The sequence below is a fragment of the Netta rufina genome (genome assembly GCF_964035555.1).
Source record: "Netta rufina genome assembly, chromosome: 19".
Taxonomy (NCBI): domain Eukaryota; kingdom Metazoa; phylum Chordata; class Aves; order Anseriformes; family Anatidae; genus Netta; species Netta rufina.
In genome coordinates this window covers 1,389,926-1,402,569 of record NC_140143.1, presented here as the reverse complement: position 1 = coordinate 1,402,569, position 12,644 = coordinate 1,389,926, and the positions used below count along the sequence as shown (strand labels likewise).

General features: G+C 68.1%; 1 protein-coding gene across 1 annotated transcript in view; it reads right to left on the bottom strand.

Annotated features, from left to right (window-relative positions):
* Nucleotides 1–12,644, bottom strand: part of SDK2 (sidekick cell adhesion molecule 2) — a gene marked incomplete at both ends in the record, with an annotated part of 43,139 nt that overhangs the window by 4,168 nt on the left and 26,327 nt on the right. The window contains 34 exons of the mRNA XM_084298319.1: nucleotides 28–393; nucleotides 522–708; nucleotides 1,399–1,514; nucleotides 1,710–1,811; nucleotides 2,014–2,070; nucleotides 2,772–2,907; nucleotides 3,103–3,173; nucleotides 3,247–3,350; nucleotides 3,561–3,762; nucleotides 3,850–4,044; nucleotides 4,255–4,353; nucleotides 4,541–4,730; nucleotides 4,890–5,005; nucleotides 5,097–5,334; nucleotides 5,505–5,655; nucleotides 5,744–5,853; nucleotides 5,937–6,058; nucleotides 6,152–6,343; nucleotides 6,462–6,560; nucleotides 6,715–6,910; nucleotides 7,580–7,695; nucleotides 7,939–8,120; nucleotides 8,215–8,355; nucleotides 8,429–8,576; nucleotides 8,808–8,944; nucleotides 9,053–9,229; nucleotides 9,401–9,503; nucleotides 9,720–9,887; nucleotides 10,040–10,156; nucleotides 10,333–10,527; nucleotides 10,618–10,701; nucleotides 10,837–11,027; nucleotides 11,290–11,401; nucleotides 12,353–12,486. Coding sequence (XP_084154445.1) covers nucleotides 28–393; nucleotides 522–708; nucleotides 1,399–1,514; nucleotides 1,710–1,811; nucleotides 2,014–2,070; nucleotides 2,772–2,907; nucleotides 3,103–3,173; nucleotides 3,247–3,350; nucleotides 3,561–3,762; nucleotides 3,850–4,044; nucleotides 4,255–4,353; nucleotides 4,541–4,730; nucleotides 4,890–5,005; nucleotides 5,097–5,334; nucleotides 5,505–5,655; nucleotides 5,744–5,853; nucleotides 5,937–6,058; nucleotides 6,152–6,343; nucleotides 6,462–6,560; nucleotides 6,715–6,910; nucleotides 7,580–7,695; nucleotides 7,939–8,120; nucleotides 8,215–8,355; nucleotides 8,429–8,576; nucleotides 8,808–8,944; nucleotides 9,053–9,229; nucleotides 9,401–9,503; nucleotides 9,720–9,887; nucleotides 10,040–10,156; nucleotides 10,333–10,527; nucleotides 10,618–10,701; nucleotides 10,837–11,027; nucleotides 11,290–11,401; nucleotides 12,353–12,486 — 5,054 coding nt within the window. The remainder of the gene's footprint in view (nucleotides 1–27; nucleotides 394–521; nucleotides 709–1,398; nucleotides 1,515–1,709; nucleotides 1,812–2,013; nucleotides 2,071–2,771; nucleotides 2,908–3,102; nucleotides 3,174–3,246; nucleotides 3,351–3,560; nucleotides 3,763–3,849; nucleotides 4,045–4,254; nucleotides 4,354–4,540; nucleotides 4,731–4,889; nucleotides 5,006–5,096; nucleotides 5,335–5,504; nucleotides 5,656–5,743; nucleotides 5,854–5,936; nucleotides 6,059–6,151; nucleotides 6,344–6,461; nucleotides 6,561–6,714; nucleotides 6,911–7,579; nucleotides 7,696–7,938; nucleotides 8,121–8,214; nucleotides 8,356–8,428; nucleotides 8,577–8,807; nucleotides 8,945–9,052; nucleotides 9,230–9,400; nucleotides 9,504–9,719; nucleotides 9,888–10,039; nucleotides 10,157–10,332; nucleotides 10,528–10,617; nucleotides 10,702–10,836; nucleotides 11,028–11,289; nucleotides 11,402–12,352; nucleotides 12,487–12,644) is intronic.

Here is a 12,644-nt window from a genome sequence, read left to right as displayed (position 1 = left end):
TTCTGCATCCCTCACACCCCTCCCTACCTTCCCCAGGCCCCGTGGTGATGTTGGCCTCGATGTCGGGCCCGTAGGCGAAGGTTTTAGCCCGGATCCGGAATCGATACGTGACGCCCTCCGCCAGGTCCTTCACCTTCATCCACAGCGGGCTGTTCCCCTTCACGTCCACCGTCACGATCTTACTGACACCTGCAGGGACCGAGGCTGAGCCGGGTCCCCCCCGCGCTCCCCCAGCAGCCCCCGCCGTGCCCTCACCGTCCACGGGCATGCAGGGCTCGTAGACCAGCCTGTAGCCCTCCAGGACGCCGTTGGGCAGCGGCGGCGGCTCCCAGGACACGTTCACCGAGGTGGTGGTCAGCTCGCTGAAACGGATGGAGCCGGGGGCGCTGGGGGCTGCAAGGGAACGGGGCAAGGTGGGGGGGACACGGGGAGAGCTCAGCGCTCACGGGGATGCCCCCCCCCCCCCCCCGGCACCGTGCCGGCCCCTCTCCCCGCCGGGGGTGGCCGTGCCGCGTCCCCACCTGCCTGCTGTGTCTGTCCCTTGACGGGGGGGCTGCGGGGCCCGTCTCCAGCGGCGTTGAAGGCAGCAATGCTGACCCAGTAGGAGGTGTACCCCGTCAGGTTCTTCAGCTTCACCCCGGTCTCGGGCAGGAACAGCGTCTTCACCCGCGCGCTCTCGTTGTGCCTCTGAGCCTCCCAGAAGTGGATCTGCAGGAGGACGGCGAGGCGACCCCCTTCGTGCCCAATTCGTCCCCCCTTCCACCCCTCCGGGCCCTTCGTGGTGCTCAGACACCCCCTGAAGTCCTGCCCAGGCTCCTAAACCCCTGTCCTAAACCCCTGGGGGCTCTGGGTGTGCAGGAGGGAAAGCAGCAGCCTCCCCTCGAGGCCGGCTCCAGGCTGGGCTGGACCCCGGCCGTGCGCCCTGCCCGCAGCTCACACACGCGCTGATTTTTTTGGGTGCGCCTTTGGGGACCCGGAGTTGGAGGCGATGATCCCTGGGGGTCCCTCCCAGCTCGGATATTTCGTGATGCTGCGCTTCTGGCACAGGACGGACCCCGGAGATCCGCGCTGGGTGCGCCCAGGGCTGCAGCGCGCAGCCACAGCCCCGCACCGAGCGCATCCGAGGGCCGACGGCGCCCTCTGGTGCCCCGCTGCGCCCCGCGTCCCTTTTTGGTGGCGCTCCTGACATCTCCCGGGGCACCCAGCACCTCCCAGTACACCCAGTGCCTCCCAGGGCTCCCCCCAACAGCATCCACACAGCATCTCCCCAGGGAGCCCAGCACAACCCCGTGGCACCCTGCACCTTTCCAGGGCCCCCCAGCACCTTCCCAGTGCCCCCAGCACCTTCCCAGTGCCCCCCAGTTCAGTGCCAGCTGCCCGGTGGCCGGGGCTCGGTACCTTGTAGCCCTGGATGTCCCCGTTTTGGCTCTCGGGGGGTGGTGGCTCCCAGGTGACATCCAGCTGGGTGGCCGTGGCCGCCTTCACCGCCACGTTCTGCGGCGCGCCGGTGGGCACTGCGCCGAGGGAGGGGACAGCATCACCGCCTGGCTGCGGCCAGGGAGGGGGAGAGACCCCCCCTAAAAGGTGTGGGGGATGCACGGGCACCTCGGGGGCGTGCAGAGGGGATGGGGGCCACGGGGCTGCCGCGTGGTGACACGGGGGAGGACAGGGTACCAGGGCGTTTGAGCGCCCCGGGAAGTCAGACTCACCCGCTTCACCCACAAAAACCTCCTGGGGGGGGCTGGGGGGGCCCTCGCCCACGGCATTGTACACGCTCATGCGGATCTCGTAGCGCCGGTGCTTGCTCAGGTCTGGGGGAGGGAGAAGGGAAGGGATCAGCGGGGTCCCACCACCCCCGGGGGGGCCCCTTGTTGAGGGTGTCCCCGGGGAGCAGCAGGAGCCAACGGAGGCGTCCCCTGGGCGCAGGGCAGGATTCAGCCCATGGTAAAGGCTGGGGGTGACACAGGGGGGTGGCAGCAGGGGGGGGGACAGGCAGGAGGAGCGGTGACTTACTGTCCAGCTCGTACTGGGTGAGGGACACCTCGCTGAGGTTGTGCACGGCGTAGACGGCTGGTGGCACGGCACGGAGCGGGGAGAGCAGGCAGCGTTAGTCTGGCACAGCAAAGGGGGGGCTCCCTCCTCACAGCACCCCCCCCCCAGCACAGCCGCCCACCCTGGGGAGGGTCAGGGGGACCCCACAAGGTCCCCTGGGTGCCAACAGGGCTGTCACGGCACTGAGGAGTCTTTTTGTCCCCTGTCCCCCTGCTGTGAGTGGCACAAGCGGGGTCTGGGCTGTGGGGTCTCCACATGGGACCAAGCGACTGCTGCTGAGCGCAGCAGCAGGGCAAGGTCTGGTCTTGGGTCCCTGGCATCCCTGCTGTCCCCAGAGTGGATGTCACCCCCATCCCCTTCAGGGTTTGAGGACAGCAGCACACACAGACACAGCAGGGACATCGGAGCCCCCCCGTGTTAGGTGCGCACACGGGGACACCCGTGCTGCAGGCACAGAGCGAGCTGAGCACAGCGGGACCGAGCCAGCACCAGCACAGACAAGTGCGTTAGGGACTGACAGACTCGGTGACACAAGAGGGGACAGTGACACAAAGGGGACGGCGACAACTCCACGGGGCACAACTCAACCTCGACAGCTCCGGGCTGGCACCCGGCAGAGGAGCGCAGGACGCAGGACGCTGCCCTGCCCCGCACTCCCCCCGCCGTGCCACCCCCCAGCCCGGTGTCCCCACGTCCCCCCTGGGGCCACGAGGACTCACGGGTGAGCTCTGCCCACGTGGCACCGGGGTTGCCGATGCCGCGCAGGGTGAAGCCGCGCAGGCTGTCGTAGAGCAGCTCGCGGTAGCGGAGGCGGAAGCCCAGCAGGATCCCATTGATCTTATCCTCGGCTGGGGACTGCAAAAGAGGGTGGGGAGGGGGTTCTCTGAGCTGGGGCACCCCGAGATTGCCGTCCCCAGCTCCCTCAGGGTGGTTTGGGTCAGCGCAGCCCCGATCCCCAGCCTTGGAGAGCCCCCAGGGACCTGGCTGGCACGGCCACCCCTCGGTGCCACCTCCCGGCGGGTCCCCAAAGGGGGGCAGAGGGGACAGTACCTGCCAGCGGATGAGCACCGACGTGGTGGTGTGCGGGGTGACGGAGAGGATGGTGGGGGCCTCCTCGGGGGCTGCGGGGTAGAAGCGGGTGGTGAGGCTCCGGAGATGCCCAGGGCACCGTCCCCGGCCCCTCTGGGCACGGACCCGCCTGCAGGGTGGTGAGCGACTCCGACTCCTCGCTGTACTCGCTGTCCCCGATGTCGTTCGTCGCCTTGACGCGGAACTTGTAGGAGGTGAAGGGCTTCAGCCTGCAGGACGGGGACAGTGAGGCAGCGGGGGGCAGCCCCACGGATCCCTCCCGCCGGAGCAGGGGCGCAGCAGGGGACACCACAACCCAGGGGCAACTTCTTCCCATCGCATGGGGAAAACCGAAGCACGGGGCGGGTACCCGAAGCAGCGCCCATCCCTCGGGATCCCCATCGGGGCACGGCCTCACTCGGGGCCGGCCCGTGCCTCACCTATCCACGACGAAGGCGGTGGCGTTGTGGCTGACGGCAGCGGGGTGCGGCGCCCACTCGCCGTCGGGCAGCTCGCGGGTCTGCACCGTGTAGAAGCGGACAGGGGACAGCCCGTCGCTGCCCGGCTCCCAGGACAGCAGCACGCTGCGGGCACGCACGTCCTCCTGCCGTGCCAGGGGCTTGCTGGGGGGCTGCGGGCGATCTGCGAGAGGCAATGGGGCTGGGATCACTGCGGGCACCCCCCTTGGGCACCCCCCACCACCACCACGGAGAGCTGCGCCCCTCGTACCTCTCTTCTCCGTGGTCACCACCAGGGCTTCGGCCGCCTCGCCCCAGCCCTTGCGGGTCTGCGCGGCGATGCGGAACAGGTAGGTGGACTCGGGCTGCAGGCCCGTGGCCGTGTACTGCCGGGTGCTGGGGCTCAGCACCTCGACGGCCGCCGCGTTGGCCGCCGTGGTGTTGAGGCGGTGGGTGAGCTGGTAGGCTGCGGGGAAGGGAACAGCACTCAGAGCATCCCTCCTCCCTCCCTAGGGACAGTAGGGGGGGTTTGTCCCAACCCTGGGGGCAATGGGTGGGTTTGAGGTGCTCTGGGGGTGGCCAGGAGTTGGTCCCTGCCCTGTGACGTTGATCCCTGCTCCCACGGGACGTCTGCACCCCCTGCAGAGCAGCGCAGACGGGACGGCTCCCCACATACCCAGGATGATGCCGTTGGGTGCTGCGGGCGGCTGCCAGATGAGCTGCACCGAGGTCGTCCTCACTTCAGGGAACAGGATCCCCACGGGGGGGCCGGGCACTGGAAGGGGGAGAGATGGGGACCACCGTGAGGGGCACAGCACAAACGGGGCCCGTCCCCCACCGCTGGGAACGGCATCCCTGGGAAAAGGGATTGTCCCAGGGGACGGGACGGGGTGGCTTTTGGCACCCCAGGGACCCCCTTAGCTCATCCGTGTCTTTCTGCTCGCCCACGTGCCGGCACCCACCGTCATCCAGCGTCCTCTCAAGGACAGGGGGCCGGCTGGGCACGCCGTCGCCGATCCTGGTGAAGGCCAGCACGCGGATCTCGTACAGCATGAACTTGCCCAGCCCCGTCAGCTGGGCGCTGCGGGACGCGTTGCCCTCCGCCAGCCAGAACTGAGCGCGCGCCTCCGAGTCCTTCTCCTTGTACATCACCTGCAAAAAAACCCGAAGTGACACGGACAAAACGCACCCCTCAGTGCTCCCAGGCTGGAGCAGCGTGGCACGGACCGGCACGGGCTCTAGGAGGTGGCACAACCCGGGCGAGCCGTGGCTCCTGGGGCAGGCAGAGCCGGGGCTGCCGGAGCCGCTCACCTTGTAGCCCAGGATGAGGCCGTTGCAGTCGGCCTCGGGGATGTCGCTCCATCGCACCAGCATGCTGCTGGAGGTGGTGGCCAGCGCCGACACGTTGCTGGGACCGGAGGAAGGCACTGGAAGGGGACAGGGGTTGGGGACAGGAGCAGGGATCAGCATCAGGGCCGGCCACGGTGGGCACCCGGTGCCGCGGGGGCTCGGCGGTACCTGACTCCCGCGTGCGCCCCAGCACCAGGTGGCTCCAGGGCCCCGAGCCGATGGCGTTGAAGGCTTGGACCTGCACCCGGTACTCGGTCCACTCCTCCAGGTCCTCGATGGTGTACTCCCGCTCCACGCGGTCGTGGACGACGTGCAGCGCCGCCCGCCCCCGCCCATCCGAGCGCGCGTAGCGGATGCGGTAGCCCACCGAGTCGGGGTTCCCGTTGTACTCCTGCTCCAGGAGGGGCTGGCCCGGGGGGGCACAAAGAGGCACCGTCACTCCCCGTGTCCCACAGCCACCCCAGTTCCACCCCCCTCAACCCCCCAGGCCCATCCAGCTCAGCCCCCCAGCCTCCAGCCAGCCCCCCAATGCGCACCGCACCCCAAGGGCGCAGCACCCCAGGGTGCCCCCCTCACCATCCAGCGCAGCCACAGGCTGGTCTCGCTGGCTGTCCGCAGGGTGACGTTGGCGGGCGCCACGTCCGGGGGGGCTTGCAGGGTCTGGATCCTCCGGGAGGGCAAACTGGGGGGGCTGGTGCCCACGATGTTCACTTGCCGCATGCGGAAACTGAGAGGGGAGAAGAGGGGGGGTCACGGCGGGGGGCGAGAGGGCTCCAGCCCCCCCCCCCCGGCACGGCGCAGCCCCGGCCACTCGCCTGTAGTAGGTGTAGGGGCTGAGGTTGGGCACCTCCATGGAGCGGGCGTCGGGCTCGTTGGCCAGCTGGTGGACGAGCCTCCACTCTTCGGCCTCGCCACTCTGCCCCACCTGCAGGGAGGCAGTGGGGGTGAGCCGCCCTCCCCCCCCCCCGGCAAACCCCCGTGCCACTCCCAAAAAGCCACCCCCGGTACCTGTGCCTCCACCTGCCAGCGGGAGATGGAGGTTTTGCCATCATAACCCGGGCGAAACTGGAGGGTGACGGAGCGGGGACCGATGTTGGAGATGCCCAGGTTGGTGGGGGCACCGGGGAGCTCTGCGGGGGGGGACGGGGCAGGGCGGTCGGCACCGGCTGCTCGCCCCCAAACCCCAGTAACATCCCGCAGCCTTCCCGCACCGCCGCGCTCACCTGGGGGCACCCCCGAGGAGATGGTGGAGGAGGAAAGCTGGCCCTGGCCCTTGGAGGTCATGGCGGCCACCTCGATGGTGTAGGTGGTGAGGGCGGTGAGGCCGGTGACGCGGTACTCCAGCGTGACGTTGGGCAGGTAGTGGGTCACCCGCGTGTTGGTGCGGTTGTACTCCTCCCACGAGATGCGGTAGCCTGGGGGGCACCCCGAGCCATCAGCCCCCTCGTTGCCCAACCCTTGGGACCGAGCAGGGTGCACGGAGAGGTGCTATGGGGTCGGGGGGGGGCCGTGCTCTGCCCTCAGCACCCTCACCCGTCAGGATGCCGTTCTTCTCCAGGGGCTCCTGCCAGCTGACCTTCAGGGACGTGTCCAGGATCTCGCTGAAGCTCAGGTGTCCCACGGGGCCGGGCACTGCCCAAAGACACCCAGAGTCAGCACACAGCACAGACGGAGCCCACGGGATCCCCGAGCGGGGCGAGCACGGAGGGGGCTCGGGGGCACCCCGTGCCACGTCCCCCCCCCTGTCACCAACCCCACCACGGGGCTGCTCGCTCCCTCCCCGTACCGTCCTCGTGGGTGCGCACCAGCTGGGGCGGGCTGCGCGGGCCGTCCCCCGGCGTGGTGAAGCACAGCACCGACGTCAGGTACTCGGCGAACTTCTTCAGCCCCGCCACGTAGCCCACGTGGACGCTGTCCTGGAAGTTGGGCCGCACCGTCACCACCGTCGCCTCCTCCTCGTGCTCCGGCTCCCAGGCGATGAGCTGCGGGAAGAAGGCGCTGGGGCGGGCGTCCCCGTCCCCACGGCACCACCCCAAGCAGCCCCAGAAGCCCCACGTTTATTCGAAGTGGATTAAATATCGATTCAGGGCGCAGGGAGCGCTCGGGGCTGCCTACCAGGCACGTGTTTACCCGCACGAGCCGACTCCGAGCGCGCGCTCGGTGATTAACTCCCCGCGATAACGGCGCGTAATCGCCCGCTCGCCTCCGTTTAGGACGGATGTTTGGGCATTTAATTGCTATTGTGCAAGATAGCCTATAGCAACTTAATTAAACACTAATTAGGCCCTAAAAATACTAATCAAAAATACTAAGTGGCGTTTAATAAGAACGTTAAATATCCTACTTGCTCCGGTTATCGCATTCAGCGGCAATTAAATTCCCGAACTTCTTTTGAGTGGATTAAGAAACAAGTTTAATGTTTTAATTCAATTTAATTAATGTAAATTTGAATTAATTGCAAATTGGAATTAATTACGGAGACTCCGAGCCCATGCAAGTGTTAAATCTGGGTAAATATTGTTTGAATAGTCGGGCTGGAATCGATTCAAGCGGCCGGGGTTGCCGGCGAGGACGTTGAGCCACTTTGTGAGGGGTGGTCCCGGAGCTCCCCCCTGCAGGCTGCCCGGATTTTGGGGGGAATCCCCCCTCACCTTGTAGCCCTGGTTGATGCCGTTGATGAACTGGGGGCTGGGGGGGTTCCAGGTGAAGCGGATGGTGGTGGAGTTGGTGGCCTCGGTCTGCACGTTCCCTGGGGGCACGGTGGGGACTGCGGGGACAAAAGGGGAGGCTGGTGGCGGCTCTGCCGGGTCCCCTCCCTTGGCAGAGGGACCCCGGGCATCCAGGGTGGTGTCCCAGGACATTCCCCAGCCGTGCCTTGGCTCTGCAGCCCATTCCTGGTCCCCGTGCTCAACCCCTCCATCGTGTCCTGTCCCCCAGGAACCCCACACCCCCAAAGCAAAGCCCTGGCCCCGCTGGGACCACCACCAGCCCCCTGCCCGTCCCTGCCTACCTCCCTGCAGCGTCCACTCGGTCACCTTCATGCTGTACACCCCCAGGCCGGCGCTGTTGTACGCCGCCACCTCGATCTCGTAGTTGGTCCAGATGATGAGGTCCTCCAGGAGCAGGTTGTTGACGTCGGCGTTGGTGATGTTCTTGAACTGGTAGCCCACGGGCAGCCCGGCCAGGCAGTACCTGGGCACGAGGGGCAATCAGAGCCACCAGCACCCCCACGAGCACCCCGGGGACGCTGGGGACAGGGTGCCCGCACCCTTCTGCTGGCACCTACCGGATGATGTAGCCCTTGAGGACACCGTTCTGGTGGCTCTCGGGGGGCGGCTGCCACTGGATCATGATGGACTGGTTGGTGCGCCCGCTGGCGATGACGTTCTGGGGGGGCGCAGAGGGCGGCTCCTCGGGCAGGGAAACCCTACGGGGCACGAGGCAAGGGTGAGCACCCGGCGTCCCCCTTGGGGTACCTCGGCTCCCCCGCCGCAGCTCACCTCTCCGTGTCCTTGCTGAACTGGCTCCTGCCCACGTCGTTCACGGCGCACAGGCGGAACTGGTAGGAGCGAGCGGGGACCAAGCCCCTCACCACCACCGACGTCAGCTCGGGGTCGACGCTGGCCAGCAGCACGGTCCAGGGAGCATCTGTGGGGGGAGAGGACCCAGCCTGCAGGGTGCCCGCATCCCCTGCCCGGTGGCTACGCGGTCCTGTGGGTCCCCAGGCTCCCCGCAGCATCCCCTTCCCTCCCTCCTCACCGCAGCCCGCCTCAGGGCGATGATTAGGATGGGACTTCGCCCCGTGTCGCCGTGTGGGGACAGCAGAGCCGCCAGCACGGGGACAACACGGGGACGAGGCAGGTGGGGGCAGCCCCTTACTGTTCTCGGAGACCTCCACGACGTAGCGGAGCAGGGGGCTGTTGCCATCGAAGGGTTTGGCCCAGGTCAGGTTGATGGCTCGCTTCTCCAGGGGGCTCAGCGCGGCCACGGGGCTCTCGGGGGCGTGGGGGAGCTGCCTGGACGGGGCGGGGGGCGCAGCGGTTAGGGTGTGGGCACAGGGGTAAGGGGGGCACAGGGGTAAGGGGGGCACGGGGTGCCTTGTGGGGTAGAGGGGGGGGTCTCACCGGACACGGAGGTGGGCGCTGCGCGAGTCGTTGCCGCCAGCCGAGAGCACCTTGCAGGTGTAGGTGCCGATGTCCCCCGACCAGGTCTGGGAGATGTGCAGGGTGCCCGCCTCGTCCAGCCGCAGCCGGGGGCCGCTCTCCGTGCCCAGCGGGGTCCCGTCCTTCTCCCAGACGTACCTGTGCCGGGTGGGAACCCCGGGGGGGCGTCCTGGCACCCTGCAGCCCCCTCCCCAAGCAGCACAGGGGAGCCAGCGCCGGGATCCCCGTGCGCAGGGCACCAGGTGGCACTGCAGGACCACCGAGCGGTGCCGAGCATCTCCGGCTCCGTCCCCAGCCCCTGGAACCCACCTGACATCCACGCTGGGGTCGTGGGTGACCCCACAGCTCATGGACGCCTTGGTCCCCTTGATGACGCTCTGGTCCTGCGGGGGGTCGGTGATGCGTGTCCGTGCTGCAGGGGGGGACAAATTGAGCCACCGGGCATCAGCGTGGGGACAGAGCCACCAGGGGAGTGACAGTGGGGACAGTCCCACACGTGGCCTCGTGGCAGCAAGTCTGAGCATCCCCCTGAGCAGCCCAGCAGCGTGCCAGTGCCCATCCCGGGCATCCCAGGAGCTCGCACCCAGCAGGGCCCGTCCTGCGGAGCGCGGTGCCATGGGTGCCTTACCCCAGACCACCAGGTCGGCGGAGGCTTCGTCCACGCCACGGGAGTTGGTGGCCAGGCAGGTGTAGGTGCCGGCGTCGGCGAGGTGCGCGGGGCTGACGAGCAGGCTGCCCGACTCCAGCAGGGTGAAGCGCGGGAGCTGCACCGAGCCGCTGGCCAGGATCCGCTCCCCTGGGTGGCACAGGGGGGGGGACCCATCACCCGCAGCACCCAACCATCGGCCGAGCCCACTGGATGCATGCCCAGGGACCAAACCCGAGGGCTGTGGGTTTGCAGAGACCACCCGGGGCTGCCCGCGCCCCCGTAGCCCCCAGCCCCTTTACCTTTCTGCCAGGTGATGGCCGGGCGCGGAGCCCCCGAGGTCTCGCAGTTGAGGATGACGGACATGCCGTCGATCACCGTGCTGTCCTGGGGGCCCCTGGTGATGTTGGGGGCGATGCCTGGGGGGGCAAAAAGACGCACAGCCACCCGTGAAGCCCTCCCCAGTGCCCATCCTGGGCACGGAGGGTCCATCCCTGCTTGGAGGGGGTCCCCATCGAGCCCGGTGAGGGGGGGTCCCACCCTACCCAGAGCCCACGCAGGGCTCTGTGGGGACGAGGCGGGGGCTGGCACCTACTGGTCACGGCCAGGTACGTGGTGGTCTGCACCTCGCCGGCCGCGTTGCGGGCGAAGCACTGGAACATGCCGGTGTCGTCGGGGAGCAGCCCGCTGATCTGCAGGCTGCCGTCCGCCAGCAGCTGGAAGCGGGGCAGCCGCTCGGGGCGGAGGAGGGACGCGTCCTTGTACCAGGCCATTTCGGGGGGCGGCACGCCTGCGTGGCACGGGGCTGCGTCACGGATGGGGCCGCGGCGGGCACGGGGCCGCGAGGGGGCACGGGGTGCCCGGGGGGGCCGCTCCTCACCTTTGGCTTGGCACGGGATGGCCACCACCTTCTCCATCTCGGCCGTGATGTGCCGCTCCGGCTCCTTGACGAACTGCGGGGGCTCTGCGAAGGGAAAGCACCGGGACGGGCGGCGTTAGCACCAGGATCCCCCGCTCCCACCCCAGCCGCCCCCCTCTCCCGCCGCCTCTTCCCGGGTTCTGAGACCCCCCCCAAAAGCTCGTTGCACGTGTGCCTCACCCAGCACGGACAGGTAGGCGCCCTCGGCCACGGCGGGCACGCTGCTGCTGCGCAGCACGGCCTCGCACTCGTAGTAGCCGCTGTCGCCCAGCGCGGGGTTGAGGATGGTGAGGCGGCGGCTGTAGTCGCTGATGCCGCTGGAGAGGGGCACCCCGTCCTTCTTCCAGATGATGTGCAGCTTGATCAGCGGCCTGGGGGGGGGCCAGGAGGGCGTCAAGAGCCAGCTCTAGACCCGCTCTACAGCCCCCCACCTCCCTCCGCTCTGCAGGAACCAGAGTGGGAAGGGACCCGGAGTGGCACGGGGGAGCTGGGGCACCCAGCCCTGGGGCTCACGCTTCGCCCCGGTGCTTGCAGAGCTGATGGGGGGGGTCCCCCATCCCCATCCCCATCCCCATCCCCATCCCCATCCCCATCCCCATCCCCATCCCCATCCCCATCCTCTCCGCTACTCGCCTGGCGTTGGCCACGCACTCCATGGTCACCTCCGAGGTGCCGGCCACCACGCTGGTGTTCCTGGGTGGGACGATGATGGTGGGGGCGATGGGGTCAGCCGGACCACCCACATCTGGGGAGGAACGGGGCAGAGCGACAGCTGTCAGCACCCACATGGTGTGGAGGGGGCAAAGGGGGCAGGAAGCAGAGGGCTGAGGGCTCGGATCTCCCACAGCGGGTCCCAGCCCATCACTTGGCCCCTGGGTGCCTCCACAACTCCCCCCCTAAGCCCCCCAATTCCCCCAGGACCCCCCCCGGCACCCGTCGCAGGCAGCAGGTCCCGGCGCAGCGCCGGCTGGCGTGGAGGAGGGAGTATATAAAGCAAAATAATTGCGACAGTAAAAAACCCTCATGTAGAGGCTGTAAAGATGTGATCGGCTGGAAAGCTGCTGATATAGCTGAATCCATAAACACGGGCTCTAAGTTGTTTATTACGCACCGGGATGCCCGAGGTGCAGAGCAGCAGATTAATGAGGTGGGAGGGGAGGGGGGGGACAGGCACGGAGGTGTCAAAGCAGCCACGGAGCAAACAGAGCTGGGGGGGGAGCTCCAGAAGGGCTGAGGCCACTTTGGGATGTTTCCCTGGGTTGGGGTCACCACTGAGCAGGGACCCTGGGGTGGGTCCCAAGGGGTCCAGACATCTGGGGCCACTCGGGTCACGTCCAGAAAGGGGCTGAGCCAGAGAAATAGGGACCAAGAGGGGTCCGTGGCCAGGCCAGGGTGACCCCCAGCAGAGCGGATCCCACGTGGGGCCAATCTCAGCATCCCATCCTGGGGCACGGACCCATCCCAGCACCCGTGGGCGTCCTGGCAGCACCGAGACGGAGACGAGGACAGCGGGGAGGGCACTGCTGGACGCACAATTAGCACCCGGCGCCGGCTTCTGCAGCACGGTGCCCGTGTAAATTTTGAGGCAGCCAAACTGTTAAGTCAGCAGAAGCCTCCGAGGAGATTTACTGCAAATTAAATTTGGGCACGAGCCAGGCGGTGCTGGGGAGAGGGACCCGGGGCCCCCCACACTCACTGGCCACGGTGAGCGTGATGGGCTGGCTCGTCTTGTTGTCCCCGTTCTTGTCGTTCACCGCCTGCACGTAGTAGCGCCCCGCGTCCGGGGCCACCGTGGAGAGGATGACGAGGGTGTTCTCCAGCGTGATGGCTCTGCGGGGAGAGCGTGGGACAGGGGCCGTGAGCCCAACGGGGACAGCGACGCGCCGGGACCCTCGATCCCCACCCCACAGGACCCCCAGATGGATGGCACCCGGACACGTCCCCGTCCCTCAGAGGGAGCAGAGCTCAGCTGGTGACCCCAGGACCAT